The sequence below is a fragment of the Nipponia nippon genome, unplaced genomic scaffold (genome assembly GCF_047370975.1).
Source record: "Nipponia nippon isolate SJK-2023a ecotype South Korea unplaced genomic scaffold, ASM4737097v1 scaffold_3, whole genome shotgun sequence".
Taxonomy (NCBI): Eukaryota; Metazoa; Chordata; class Aves; order Pelecaniformes; family Threskiornithidae; genus Nipponia; species Nipponia nippon.
In genome coordinates this window covers 71,899,745-71,915,314 of record NW_028262347.1, presented here as the reverse complement: position 1 = coordinate 71,915,314, position 15,570 = coordinate 71,899,745, and the positions used below count along the sequence as shown (strand labels likewise).

Below are 15,570 nucleotides of genomic sequence, written 5' to 3'. Positions count from 1 at the left end.
TCCATTTTCCAACTACTTTTCTCAGGGAAAAAGCACGCATTTGTGCTAACAACTTCATAGTGTGATCAGTGAATATCTACAAAGCAAAATGAATCTGCACAGATGGTCTAAAAACGGTATTTCTTAGTGCTCTTGGATTTCAACACAATTTCTTTTTCTGAAGATTAAGTAAGAAAAGTTCTATCTCATTAAGCCACGCTATTAGCTGTAACAGTAAACAATAACTAAAGGAGTTTTTGTCGCTTGCTAAGTCTCACTTTTCATCATGACAGTATGTAGTAATTCTGTTCTCAGTCAGTCAGTTCCTCCAATTCTTTTTTCCTGCTCCGAGCTACACAGGCACTAATATTGTCCAAGACAACGACAGAAAATGGATCTTAAGTTTCACACACTATAAACCATCAACACTGAAGAGTTAAATGTACTTATCACTGATAAAGGGGACAACTAAGGGAGAAAATATTTTTGGAATTAACATGCTTCTGTGGATTTTAATCTTTAAACCAAAATTAGGAGTATTTCCATATTTAAGTAGGTACTGGAATTATGGCACTGTTCAGGAATGCAGGAATAACCAATTCAATTAATATAACTAAGTGAAATGTCATAGTTGGTTGAATAAAGTTTTTTCATTACTTACTTCTCCACTGCATTGCAAAAAGCAACTGTGTTTTCATTACTTCCTTGATTTGCTTCAACCAGCTGCATAGACCAACCTGTAGCCTAAAAATACCAAAATGACACCAGAAGAAACAGAGCTCAGTTATTTAGATACAACAGAAGCAGGACCGTAAGGCTAACCTTACGTTTGGTTCTATGAAAACTAACTTTTATACGTTATCATCCCTCCACTGACTTGATGGAGCTCCAAATAAGCACAAATAACCCCATTTTGACTGCACTCTAAATGGTTTCAGAGAAAAAACACAAAGTCACAAAGCATCCGCTACCCTGGGTTTAACATTTTTTCCCCTCCATGCAGAACATGAGGAATTCCAGACAAAATTCACCTAGTGTCAGAGCACAGATAACTCTAAATGCAGAAGATGTATGCTTAGTTTACAAAAGGGAGAGGGGACAAAATGAAGCTTATGCTGCAGTGAGTTTTAATCCTTATTTTCTCTCTTTCTGCCCTGGAAGGAAGCTCAGTATCCCTTCAAACTCCATAAACCTGTCAGGTAAGTCCACAAGACAGATAACAGGAAGCTGGTGTATTCTGTTTAACATGAAAAATCCCTAGATGCTTTCTCTAAACGTGGAGAGAACAAGTCTGAGCCACTGTTTTAGGTCCAAGCACCCCCTTGTCTGTTTGCCGTAATACTCTTCATTCAGAACATTACTTCCAGGAAAGAGCTTAATACTATTATATCTGCAAGCCCATTCTACTGTTGTACATAGAGACATGTACATAAAAACCCCAAACGTTCCTGATCACACATCAGGGTAGACAGTTTTACAAAAAGATGTATTGACAAGGCTCTAGGAAGTTTGCATCTGGGATGTTGTGTACCCCTACGTTCCAGATAGAGGAATTCAAGCTGGAACAAGCTCAGACAGGCATTGCTGTGTTTGTGGGTGAGCTGTAGAGCCAGGAGCAGCACAGCTCTAAGAGCACAGCAGGCAGGTAAAGGTACAGCAGTCATTGCAGCAGAGGTGCAAAGGGAGTCCAGAACCTGCACTGCAGGCTACACAGTGATGGTGGTGACATGCCACATGGCACAGTCTTCTTCATGAGGTGCAGAAACTGCCCCTGTGGACAGCAGAGACTTTCACCCACACAGATCTCCAGAGGAAGGAAGCTGTAGCGCAGGTCTCTGGCTGCAGGGCTTGTCTGGTGCCTCTCCCTGGGGCTGGCAGTGGCCTCACTGGTGGGAGCTGTACTCTGGCTGCAGTGCCAAGCTGCTGGTGAAGGAGCTGCAGAAGGAGGTGAGCAGCCAGAAGGAGGAACAGGAGATTGACAGGGACTCTACAGAGCTAAGGACCACCCAAGCCCTGTGCTGCAAAGGAGGGACAACTTAAGAGTACCCTGCAGGAGCAGTGGATGGACACTCCCACAGGAGGGAAGGCTAGACATCTGCTGCTTCCAGCAACACAAAAAGGCTCCTTTTCCACTTGCAGTTCTGCTATTACAGAGCAGGTACAGTGCCCTGGAAAAAGTGCATAGAAAAAGAGAGAGAGCAGATAAATTAAAAGCTAAGAAAACTAGGCCAGAGGTAAGAAAAGGTGAGGCTGGGACACGACATTGAATGGAACTGAAGACATTAAAAGAGCAAAACCACATTTGGGAACTGAGGAAGGAGGAACAGAGAGAAATTAAGCAAGGAGAGGGCCAAGACTGGGAAAGGATGATTGGCCACAAGAACCTGGGTATGGATCCTCAAGTTCATGGCTTGAAGAAGAACGTGATGGAATAATTACTAAAGGATGGCAAAAAGGAGCTTGACAAAGCTGGAATCCAGACCCTCTTCTGCAGGAGCCAAAAGTAACACAGGAGCCCTCTGCCTCTCTGCACCTTTGCTGGCAGCATTTCCAAGTGAATGATAATGGCAAACATGCATCCTGTGTAGACTAGTAGTAGTCTACACAGAGGGAATTAATATATCATTGCTAACTCACTCAAATTAGTTCTGGTGGCAAAGGTGTACGTAGTAGATATATAGTTCCAACTCCATTGGTGAATCATATGGATGAGAGATTTAGTTTTGTGATTTCTCTTTTCAGGTGTCCAGAAACTTTAATTTCTTCCCATTGCATATAAAGGTAAGATATTAATTACATGATCACACATTATTTTTTGATAGGACCCCAGTCTCCACTCATTGCAAATATCTGAAAGTCTGCAGTGAATGAGACAGAATTGTGTATGGAGAGAACCGATGACAACAGGGATAAAGTAACAGAGTGCATCGCTGGATGACTGGAATCTATCTTTTCGCATCCACAGACTTCTTACATTATGCTAATCAAGTCACTTGAGCCATCCTTCCCAAATATGAACACTAATTGTGTATTTCTCATTTCTGGAGCACCCAAACTGAAATCATGAAGTTTAGTCTGATGATTGGACTTGGGTAAAGAAGTGAGTCTTGTTAGTTATTCTGAAAACACTAGATCCTAAATATCAGAGATGGAGCAGCCAAATCTATTGGATACTTTTTAGGTTGTATTTCAGTTTTCTCTCTAATATGGAGAAGATAAAATCTCTTTTCACAGGGATGTTATGAAGACAGTTCTTTAGTATTTTTGAACATCTGACTTGGTGATGACAAGGCCAGAGAAAATTAACATTTCCTTTATTACATTGGACATATTTTGAGTAGCACGCATTAAATAAAGCCTAGGGCCATACAACTGCATCTGGGAGCTAAGGATCAGAATGACAGTATGATTTCAGCAATGTGAATATTTCATCTTGCATACCTATGACCTATCTCAATGCTAATCTCCATGTTTCAGTGTCCTTTCTATCTCATTCTGTCTGCAGTCCTGGTTCTCATCTCCTACTACTCAGATGTATCATTTACTCATCCTAGACCTCACCGATCCAATCTGTGCTCATTCTCTTTCTTTTTCTGTGGTGCTCCACTTTTCCAACCGTTCTGACAGTCTTACTCAGCATCAGCCCTGTCACCCCGCAGCCCTTCTTATCTTTTCCAAAACTGCCAGCCCAGTAGCAATGAGTTACTTCTTCACAGGCTTTTTTTACCCTTCCTTCTCTCAACTTTATTTCATTCTTATTTTCCCTTTCTTACCATCTCAAGGTTCAGTTGCCAGCCCCTTGCCTTGTCTCTCTTTCTATCCTGACATGGCTGTTTCTCCCTGAAGGAATTCCTGTGACCACACTGATTTTTCTGCTACAAATCAATTCTCTCCTCTCTCCCATTTCTTCTTCTTCTAGCTAAACAGCTCAAATACTTCTCTGACTTAATCAAATCCTCCCACACATTCGATTGTAGTTGCCCTTGACTCACTCATCTCTTCTCTTCCCTCCCCTATAATTCTCTCCTCCTCCGTCACAGAAGCGTTTGTGCCTGTTCTTATATGCCTGCTTCCTCTAGCATCTCTTCTTCCCATACCACAATTTAATCTCCTCCTGCTCAGTTGTATCCCACTATTTTGTACTTTTCTCATGAGGAGGCTTGTTCTTTTCATCATGATGTCAGCATGCTTTAGCTCTCCTCTCATAAGTAAAAAACAAGAACAACCTTTTGTCTCTCCACCTGTTCGTTCCATCCTCTTTTGTATTCATCACTGAACTTCCAAAATGTGATGCCCAGGATTAGTCTTAAGAGTTCCTGTCCTCAGATATACTCCACCCCCTGCCTTCCCATCTGTCTGGGACTGCATATGTTTACTTCTATAGTTCTCCCTATTCACAGACACAGAAACAAGTCAATCAAGTGTCTTATCTCCTTTGCTTTATGATACTGTGATCACTGGGAATTAAAAGCAGAAGGTGAACCTAAACTGTCTTTTAATATTCATGGTGCAGAGATATCCTGTAGGCTATTTCAGGATTCCTATAATGATTCAGAATGTTAACAAGGACTAGAGGAAAGGGAGGATTTATCATTTTCTTTTTCCTTCTCTATGTGAGGATTTTGAAAGAAGGAAAATGAGGAGAGATATAACATCAGAGAGAGTCATGGGAGTCCCATAAGACATCATTATTAAAAACAGCAAAGCCACGAATGGAGCTATGAACACCTGATGGAAGGAGGAAAAAAAGATAAAGTATTTGCTTCAAGTAGACAGCTAAAGACAGAGTGTATGTCATAGGATCCGGTTTCCACAGTTATAGTAAATACCTCCATGTTTAGAAAACAGTTATTTATATATATAGCGTGTGTATATATATATATATATGTATATATATATATATTAGCGCATGGTGAAGGCAGGACATGGTGTGTCTCATCCCTCAGGATCGGGACATGCCAGCCAAACTAGACACAGAGACAATCTGGCTCAACAGAAAAACAGATTCCAGAAAAACAGATTCAGTATAACGTATCGTTATTTTGAATCTCAGGTTTCATATCAGACCATATAGATTTGTTATCTCTTTCAAACACATCTTAGTCTAGATTTCTGTACTTATCCCTCTATGGTAGTCGTATGGTTCAATGATCCATAAATTGAGCCTACTGGAGCATTCTAGACCATAATCTAGATTCTCTTCTGGTGTAAAATGGCAAGTTTCCATTAGAGTCAATGGAGATACTTCATTTTATACTAGGTGGGGAATTGGCCCTATTACTTTAAAATTAAGTCCTTTTTAATAGGTACATTGCAGAAATGCGTTGGCATTTTAAGTATAAGTTGGTTAAAACATGAAACAGGTAGGACACAGATTCTGCCACTATAAAATCCTCATTAGCTAGTCAGAGTAGGCACCTTCCCTTCAGAAGTCATTTTTTTATGATCTGCTGGGTTCTTTTCTGATATTAGAATCAAAGGAAGAGGATGCTGGGAGGTTTTCATACTGTATACAAATCTCTTAACTAATCACGTACTGTTTGTTTGAGGGCATCCTCCTTGTAAAGATACAAAAATACTGTGGGAAATTCTGACTGCCAAGAAATCAAGTTACACAATTATTGGAAAATATACCCGACGCTTTCCTGCATATCTATCTTTGCAAGTAGTAAAGAGCAAATAAGAAGTCAATAAGAAGTCTCACAGTTGCTTTTGGCCAGCTGAATAGCAAGACACATGACAAAAACTCTCTACAGGAGCAAAAGCTTTTGCTTCCCCCAAGGCATAAATGTTTTCTTTTTCATCAGGTCTTTAAATCAAGTGCTTCTAACTCATGTTGCATCAGTGTTGGTAAATACACAAAGTGCAAGGACACAAACAAGAATAAAGAACTTTAAGCACTATTAATATAAGAAAATTTAAATACCTCTCTGTCATGCCCAGAGCTGCTGGGCCAGGTAGGTCCTACGCCGAAACTTCTGGAAGTGTCAGTTAAACAAGCTTCCCCATTTCCACTTTCATCTCTCACTTCTTGTCCAAATGGATAGTTGTCTAAGAAAACAGGACATTGAGCGTCTACATTGTCAAAGCCTATCTGAAAACTCAGATTTGTGTTGCCTCTTTCCCCATTTGGATCAAACATATTTGTGACTGGAGTTATACTATTCCTTCCATATATTTCTCTCTCTTGACTGTAGGGGTAGGGATCCACCAGAGAGAAGTTTCTGTAATCAGATAGTAAAGAAGATCTGAAGCCAACCATTGGTGACACTGTACCTTGTTGCCAGTGAGAGAGAGAATTTCCAGGGTAAAGTTCACCATAAGCAACTAGAGGCTGACCACAAAACTGCTGGTCAGGCACATTCAGACCAAAGACGTCTGATGGGAAAAAAATTTCTTCATGATGATGTGAATGTGACGAACCATAAAAAAAAAATTCATTGCTGACTTCATCAGCTATTCGATCGAATCCTAGACAGACCTCTCCAGCAGAACCAGAATGGTACATTGGGTAAGATGCTTGATCCCCAGCCTGTCCTTCACGAAATTCATTGTGTGAGAAGGGCATCATCCCAAAGTACGCCATGGCCGATTCTTCTCTTCGGTCTTAATCCTCAGGGAAGTCTTAAAATAGTTCCAAGGTCAAGAGAGTACAGTTCAGAAATGGAGCTACATACCCACTGAAATCAAGCACAGAATAAAAGTTAAACCCAAAAATATCTAGTATAATGAAAGCAGTACACTTCTTAGGTCTTTTTTTGCTTTAGAGCTTTCTCTAAACTCCTACATAATAGCAACAGGATGCCTGAAACAACAGAGCTAAATACTAAAATACTAATTCTGACAAATATTAAAGAAAATCTCCATATTATTTCTATTATTTTACACTTCTATAGCACACAATGCAGGAATCTAAAACAAGCAGGTAGGAAAGCTTCATATTAATGGTTGCTTTAACAGTAGTTTCATTCACATCTTCCCCTTTTTCTGTGCATCAGATTTCTTCATATTCTACCGCTTTTTATCCTAGTGTAATCAGGTGAAAAAAAGTTAAGTCAAAGAACATAGAAGACACAGATCTCCAATTAATAGTCAAAACACTACACCCCAAAACCTTGGATATGGCATATATAAAGGAAAACAAATACAAACAAATAAATTTCAGCCTTTTTTGTTTCTTTGTTTTTCAAAACAGATATATCTTCAAAGCCTGAGGTTGCATCTTTTTCAGTAAATTAACAGGCAAGGGCATGAACTTCTGCAGAAGCTCACCATCATTTGTGCTGTTACTAGGAAACTTCCTGATAGGACTTTGGCATGTGCCAAGTAGCCCCATGGTTCAGATGGGCAGCATGTCCTGGAGACTGCTGTCATAGGCATGAGGGTATCTTTTTTAGGAGGAGAGCTTAGTTCTAAAACCAAAATCTATTCTGGGCCACTTGTCCTCAAGGCTTTGACCTGTTTTCATTCATACAGATGTAGCCTAAAAACACAAATGACACAGAATAGCAATACCACATAAAGTACACAGTTGTGCTAGGTACTTTATCACATAGAAGAAATAGAAACATCTGATTTAATAATCCAATAAAAAAAGGTACTCCCTAGCAGGAAAAGAAAAAGCTACCAAGATGAAAAGTGTGCTCAGAAATTGCTAAAGCTTAGCTCAACAAATAGCTTTTCCAATATGTCCCCAAGATCTATACTATATGAGCTAAGATAATAGCGCCTTGCAATGAAAATTATATTACAACAGAAGGCATTCATCATAACATTATTTATTTTTGTTTTATTTGAAGTCAAACTCTAGGTGACATAGGCTTCTGTCACCCACAGTGAGGAATGAGAAGAGAAATGAAAAGTTAAATAGGCTGAAATGAAATCTCCAAGTTAGAGGCAGAACTACTCTTTCAAGTACTCAACTTAGTGATTCCATGTGTTTTGTTCTTTGGTTTGCTTTAAGTGTTCTATTAAAAAAAAAAAAAAAAAAGCATTTATGAAGTTACACTAAGCCAGATAACCAAAATGATGCATACCACTTTGAACGGTAATCTAAGCATGTACTTCAATTACACTATCTGCACCTCTCTCTCAGAGTGAAGCCTGAAGCTCACTACATATTTAGATTAAGATGACACCCTCTTTTCAGAAAAAACTAATAAGCATAGCAATAAAATTTTCTTTTATTAAATTGTGCTCATTTACAACTTACTCTGTTTCTCATTTCTACAGCAGGCGAATAAAAGAAAGAAAACAAGAATAGGATACATCCATCAAATCAGGAAAGATAACTTCCCTCCTCCCCACCTTTCTGGAAAATTGGATTGTTTCAGGAAAAAGAAAAGGTAAACACATGATGTCTCCCTCCAGACACACCTTCCTTAATAAAGTCTGGCTACCTGGAAGACTATAATAGAGGCATAGAAAATACAATACCTTTTACACCCTTTCAACTGTTTCTAAAATATTTTCTTTGCATTTCAAACAAATTCTGTTTATAATGAAATGTAAATGTCTAAAAGCTAACCCTGCTTATTCACCACTAAGGCTTTTATGTGTAACATCCCACATTTCTCCAACAGACAAATATCACACACACACAGTGCCCATCTGCATCTATCTGTATATGAGTACTTATCTCCTGCACTCTCCGTACTGTTTAGGAGAAGTATTGCTTTCCTAGCAGTCTTTAAAAGCAGGCAGTTTAGCTATAGCGCCAAAGGCTGGTCTGGGCATTCTGCTCCCCTGTTCTCTTCAATGGGCAGGGAAGTCCACATGAGTAACGAGAAGTCTGCATGATGTAGTGGGCTCCCTCTCCCAGCCTGGACCACGGCAGAAGGAGAGCCTGGCAGGGAGCAGAAACTCATACGGCACTGGAGCACCATGTCTCTTTTATATAGACTGGCATTTAAAACTAACCATTTAGACTGGAAACTCAGCATGTCGTGCTGTAAATCTCAGTGGTTTAAGTCTTACCTGCTAGTTCAGTTAGTAGGACTAGGGTCTGTATTTGGGCCAATTCCTGATCCTTTTCAAAACCGCATACAAAGTTCAGAAAAGGATCTGGCTCTTTGCCAGCAACTACTACTCCATTTGAATTGCGCAAAGTGCATTGATAACACTGAATTTTCAAAAATCAGTAATGAGGCAAAATTTATAATGCTTTTTTTAAAAAAAAAAAAAAGGTTAAGTTTTTAGGTTCATTTTCTTTGCCGTGTGGTTTCTGAATTCACAGTTTGGAGGATTTGGCTTTTTTCCTCCTACAGCTACGAAGCCCTCATTTTCCTTTTAAATGACAGCCGTGTTTTCACATAATCACGTGGTTCTGGGATCAAGGGTTTTAAGGGGGAATCCCAACAAATACTGTCAAATATTCATTACAAATCAAGAGATTTGACAGCATCACACAATGCTCACAACATTGTAGTTGCTGCCCAAGCACACAAAAATACTTTCCTTACTTCAGCATGCATGTGCATTCTAGCACGTGCACTGTGGGCTCAATTTTCCCTTTTTACCGGAACACAGGAGACAATTGTGCCACTTGCTAAGCAGTACAAATATCTGTTGCAACCTCTTACCTGAGACACATAATTTGTTAGAAGAATATACAGCCTCCTATGTCTTCCTGTTCACAGACACATTCAGATGACCTATGTGCTTTCAGTATCAAGGGGGTGTAACTTTTTCAGCAGAAGCTTTCCTTCCTGTTTAACCGGTTTACTAGGGTAATGATTCTTTCCCACATCTTCCTTCAGGGAAATTTCAAACAGCAGTAACAATAAAAATGTAACACCTTATCTGTTCTCTTTCTCAATTTGGGAACCCAACCTATTTTTTTTATTTTTTTTTTTAAACATGGTGGTAGGTGATCTCACACTTTCATTACCAGTATTAAATACGCTTAAAATAACGAGACAATTTCTCCAAGGGCAAGACTTGCCTCTTAGAAAGACTTCTGCACAAGACCAGGGTTCAGAAATTTTACTTAACTCCATCTTCATGCAGCGTCCATCTATCTGCACTGGTGGTGCATGCTCTGAAAGGAGTTCCTAGCTCTGCTCACAGGAGAGGGGGACAGTACAAATCTTGCATGCTGCCATGCAAGAGACCCTCCGGCTTTGGCTCCTCAGTGTCCAGAGCTGGGACAGTATAATGGGGGAAGAACCTCCCTTATGCTGGGATATTTCCCAAAGCCTCCCTTATGCTGGGATATTTCCCAAAGACCAATGAAGCCTTGCCCCTCTGCAAAGGGCCTGCTGAAGAGCTGGAGTAAATACAGCACTGGTCATGAACATCTTCCTAGACCTCAAGGAGCCCAGTACCCGCCATAAAAGGGAGCAGCAGAGGCTGCTCCAGGAACAACGCAGAGAGAGTTCCCTCAGGGACCATCTGCTTCCACACTTCATGCCATTCCTTAAAAAGGTATAAATTGCTCCATTGAAGTGTCTGTTCAGAATTCTCACAAAATCCCAATCCTAGTATACTCCAAGGTTGTTAGAGGCAGAAAGATATCCTCAAAAACAGGGAGGGAGTCAGTATCAACAAAACAATATTTGTTATAAAAAGCCATGCAGTAAGACTGAACAGATTAGGATAAAGTGTTTAAAGTTTAATTATTAATCTCAGATATCTTATATCTGATAAACTGAATGAAGTAATAATTTGATAAAAAGCATTACAGGGAAAACTCTGCCCTTTACAGTATAGCAAAAAGCTGTCAATGATGTCATTGTGATTTAAAAGCAGTTAGCCAAGGACAAAACTCATTTCAGTTCATGAAAGGTGATGCATTTTTTCTCATATATTCTCCAACCCTTAAAATGTCAACTTGCTTCACAAACTATTTGGTGGCATTTGTGCTGCACCGTAGTCATTACCAGTGATTACCGCGAAGCGATCCTGAGAGAGAGGAACACACCAATTTTATTAGGAGCTGCCATTTCAGGGTTTATGGCAGTGTGATGTCGCTTCATCTTACAGTGATTGGACACAGTAAAAGGAGGAGGATCGAGAAAACAGAGGAAATAGGCATGGGAAGAGCTTGCCTTCCCAAGCAAATGCAGAAGGCTATACGAGTAATATGAACTAGACTGGGACACATCCCCCTCTCTCCCCAGAGTGATTTCCAGGAGAAGGTTATGAAGGTTCTTCTTGGGAAACTCTGAACATTTTCAGGATTTTACTAGGCTTCTAAGGTGGCCACTATTTTTCTTTTTCCCATCAAAGTATTAGGCAGGAAACTGCTGAGTCACTTTCTACCCTAATTCCTCCTAGAACTACCAAGAATTGTCTCCTCCTCTTTTGCTGGCATGTGGGACAAAATCTCTAGAGACAAAGAAAACTGGATACTCCCTGGGATGCCTCCTTTCCTTCTGTTAGATACTCTCGCTGCTCCACCAACTGGCAGGAGCCTCTGTCTCACTCAGATTAAAGAATCATCATGTATTTGATTTAGCCATATGAATGTGCTCGTACGAGCTAGGTCTGATAAAAAGCTGCGGGTAAAGAGCTGGCAGAATAGTCACTCTAACACACCCTAAAGATGAAATACAGCATCTTCAGCAGGCTTTTGCTCTCAGTGTTGCTTCACACGCAGTTTGGAGCTTTCTCAGATCTCACCCCTGCATTTGAAGCCTTGAGGCTTTGAGTAATAACAGGCTTGCAAAGGGAATGCAGCGATGTGTTTCAGCAATCCGTGGGGCCAGAAAACTGGCTAAACAGAGAGCCAGTGAGGAAACTGCTCCATTTCATAACAGATCTAGCTGTCTCTGTTACTATTCTCCAGTGCCACCTACTGTCATTTCCCTAAAACTGTGAGGCAAGGAACAGAGATCACTGTGTCAAGCACAGTGGCAATTAAGCTCTATGTCTGGCTGCAGGGAACGTCATCGTATCTATCATCACTGACAAATATGGCCCCTGTCAGAAAGTTGCCCTTCATGGGAAAAATTCATGATTGTTGAGGTCCTGCTTGAAGATGGTGTGACACTACTTAGATCAATGCTCCAAAGTACTGCTGCACCAAAGCAATGTCAAGGTATCAGCAAAACTACATAGGTACAACAAGGTTTTTCCACGTGCTGGTGAAAACAAAGTGATCAATGTCAAGATTTTGTTGTGTTTAAGCAGCAGATGAACAAGAATTCTGGTAACAAAAAGATGTTAGGATCTGCTTTTTTGTATTACAGGCCCTTATTTATTTCTCACAAGTTTCATCAAGGAGGGATTGTGCCTTCTTACCTGTGTAGTAAAACCCAGCAGAGTAGAAGCTGCTGGGCAAAGAAAATAAAAGTTGCAACAAACACAATACAGTGGTTGAATCATTGTCAAATGATTCATCAGTAAAGGAGACACTTGCTGTAAAGGGCAAAAAGGACTTTCCAATTCTGAAAACACTCCTCACCCTCTATTTACTCACACAGAACAAGCCAGGGAAAGGACAGGGAGAGAAGAGGGGGAGGGAAACAAAGTTTCATTTTTCCAAGAAAAATAAATAGAAAACATTTTGTTTTACACAGAAAACATTTTCACAGGCTCTGCTGACACCTACATATAATATACAAAGTTACTAAAGTTACCAACACCCTCCTGAGGTTTGAAATACACTGTTGTGAAAGATCAACCTCCACAGTCTGCACACACAGACTGCTAAGCTAGCCATGACTAAATGTAGACTACGGATTTTAATCTCTCCTTTTATTTGAACATCTTTTGTACTATGATCCTCTGAAAGGAACAGCACACTCTACCAGAATTGTTTCTGGCAGAAACAATTACTCCAGCTTTAAAAAAATCAAATTGCTGAGAAAATTAAGTGCTGAAATGCAGAACAGTTTTATCGCAGCTATCTTAAAATATAGAGTTAAAATAAGACAAGCAGGCAGACTCTTATGCGTATATATACACGTACACACACACTCTTATATGTATGCCTATATGTACATGTGTAAACGTACATGTATATGCATGTATGTATGTATATTTATATGTGTATATATAGATCTCTATAAATGCCTAATAAATGCTAAGCGACCCAAGAAAAGAGCTTAAATGCTTCAGAAAAGAAGTCAAGCCACAAGTTTCAGCTGAGTCACATATCCCAAAGCTGAGAAGTGCTTAAAGCCAAAGCTTGTATTCACACAGCTTTATAAATTTCACTTTGTGCTGTTTTCTTCCATTTCTCTTACCTTCTGTGATTTTTTCCACTGTTTCCTTATGCTATTCTTTTCGTCTCCCCAGTCCAGTGTGCCTGCTCAATGGCTTTCTGTGCAATTCAGCTTTGCCATTCCAGTGTATTCAATAGGGTTTGTTGACCTTCCAGAAGTTGTTCGTATCGTAGTTTGTACAAATATAAAAACAGAGTCTTGTGATACTAGCTCACTGTTAAGACAAGCTCCCTAGCCACTACAGCAGGCTTTTTCCTATGGAAAATTTAGTGAGCTGGCCCATCACCATTCCTAAGACCCCCTCCCATTGCAGCTGGTGGTGCATGGGGCTCTACAGGATTGCTAGAGCAGAAGGAGAGCAGAGAACATCCCAAAGCACAGAGCTCAGCCACTCTGTCAGACCTGAGCCAGGGTGACAGAGCCAGGATGACTTCACTATTGTAGCCTGGCCATGCTGCCTCAAGGAGCTGTTAATATTATGATTGCCTTGAAGAGGACCTAACTTTAGTATGGCTTTAAATTCAGCTCCTAAGTGACCACATAAGAGGGAAGGGGAAATGGTAATAAAGACCCATTTGCACTCCTTGTTGGGTTTTGCTGTGAGTGAACCTTTGGTTCATATGATGTGTCAGCTCAGTTGCTTGTTCAGTATTCAGATGAAGTAGTAGAACTGAGTCCTTTTCTCTTACTGATGCCATGGGTACTGTGAGTGAAACCACTGAAATTATAAAACTTTATACTAGGTTTATACTATAAACCAGTATATATATGATATGATAAGTTAGTATATACTGTAAACCTAGTATAACATCTGAATCAGCTCTACTGTCTTTATCAAAGAAAACAAATTAATAACTGTTTAAGCACAAAAATACAGACACCTAAAGCAAAAACAACAGCTCACTTACACAGTATCAACCTTGTCTTGATTTGTCTTTCCACAAGGACGCTTGCTTACATTTGCAATAGTGCACATATTGCAGTACCTCAACATCTTAAATAATGCAATATTTCTGAATTTTCCCTGAACCACTTGCACATGGGTAGCTTCTTACATCTTTCTTCCGACTTTAATTTTACTGTCATAATTGCTCACAGTACAACTGAAACACTTGCTTTAAAAACAAAACAAAAACCAAACCAAACAAACATATGGCTTTTACAAAAAAATAGTTCATGGGTGTATATACTTTTTAAACCAACTGAACAGCATTCCTTTTATGCAACTCAGGATATAAAGCATCTGCTTAGATAGTTAATTTGGCTGTATACTATTGCCTATGCATGCCAGCAAAGCATTCATTACTGTTTTCATTAAAGCTTTACCTGCAGCATGAGAGCCAACAATAATTTACTTGAGTTTTCCCATAAATAATGCAAAGGGACTGCTTACCTGCAATAAAACATATTTCTGCAAACTGCTACATGAAATTAAGCTCACAGCAGCCCTCCACCACAATTGGGCCAGGCCTTGAATGAATGGCTGGCAAAGAGATACTTGCAGTGCTGAGAATCCAGCTTCATCTATCACCCCAAAGTACCTTCCCCATCAGTGGTACCTGCACAGATTATTCTTAGAATAGCAACTGGTCTCTGCTGTGTCAGGTCCTGTGCTAGCCTTCTCATGGTTTTGCTAATGATGTTTTTGTATTTATGAACCAGGGGAGCAATAGGGAACACCCTGTTCACTAGACCTGTATAATTAAACAGGTGAGGTGCAGCCACTGGGGCTGGGCAAGACACTTGCACTGCAGCACTTCTGCAGCAATAAACGTACACCCCACTTGATGATGCCAAAGGTACTCATCCCACTGCAGTAGCTGTGACCTAGATTTGTGTTCTCCCTTGCACAATTTTGCGCAGCCCAGACAACCCATGTTGTTTCTACTCCGCTGGCCTCCCCACCTTGCTCTGTCTTCCTCTCAAGTCCAGGAATAAATTAATGCCAAGAAGGGAGTCAGCAGCATGGCGCTTCACATCAGAGGTGAGCTGCTACACTCATAGAATTGGGGAGGGCAGCGGGGGGAACTGTGAGGCCCAAGCAGGGAGTGCAAGAGAAAATTGTGCTGAAGTAGAGATACCTCAGGGGAAGATAAAGGAGAAGGATTTAGTATCCATGCATAATGGTCTCTACAGGTGGCTGGTATCTTCCAGGGACAGGTTCCTAGCTCACAATGAGGTCAGATCACCTGGCAAGCATTGGGTTAGGAAAGGAAGACAGAAAAGCAAGAGAGCTCTACTCATCCCCACCCACTCAACAGCCCATGAAAACCCCTCATTCAAAAAGTTCAATAGTCTCTACGTAGACAGCAATTTCCTGGTACTTTTGGGTGGGGGATGGCAGGTAACTACTATAAAAGAAACAAGTAGTACCATCCATCACCATGGCTAACAAGATGGCCAAACCCACCGTGCATTGATG

The 15,570-nt window shown here is 40.3% G+C and overlaps 1 protein-coding gene across 1 annotated transcript in view; it reads right to left on the bottom strand.

Annotated features, from left to right (window-relative positions):
* The window catches only part of PIK3C2G (phosphatidylinositol-4-phosphate 3-kinase catalytic subunit type 2 gamma), a 209,504-nt gene extending 196,221 nt beyond the window's left edge, over positions 1–13,283 (bottom strand). Inside the window, exons 1-3 of the mRNA XM_009471034.2 lie at positions 13,170–13,283; positions 5,906–6,659; positions 641–723 (exon numbers count right to left, since the gene is read on the bottom strand). Of these exons, the coding sequence (XP_009469309.2) occupies positions 641–723; positions 5,906–6,565 (743 nt within the window). The 5' untranslated portion in view covers positions 6,566–6,659; positions 13,170–13,283. The remainder of the gene's footprint in view (positions 1–640; positions 724–5,905; positions 6,660–13,169) is intronic.
* Positions 13,284–15,570: the final 2,287 nt, after the last annotated feature.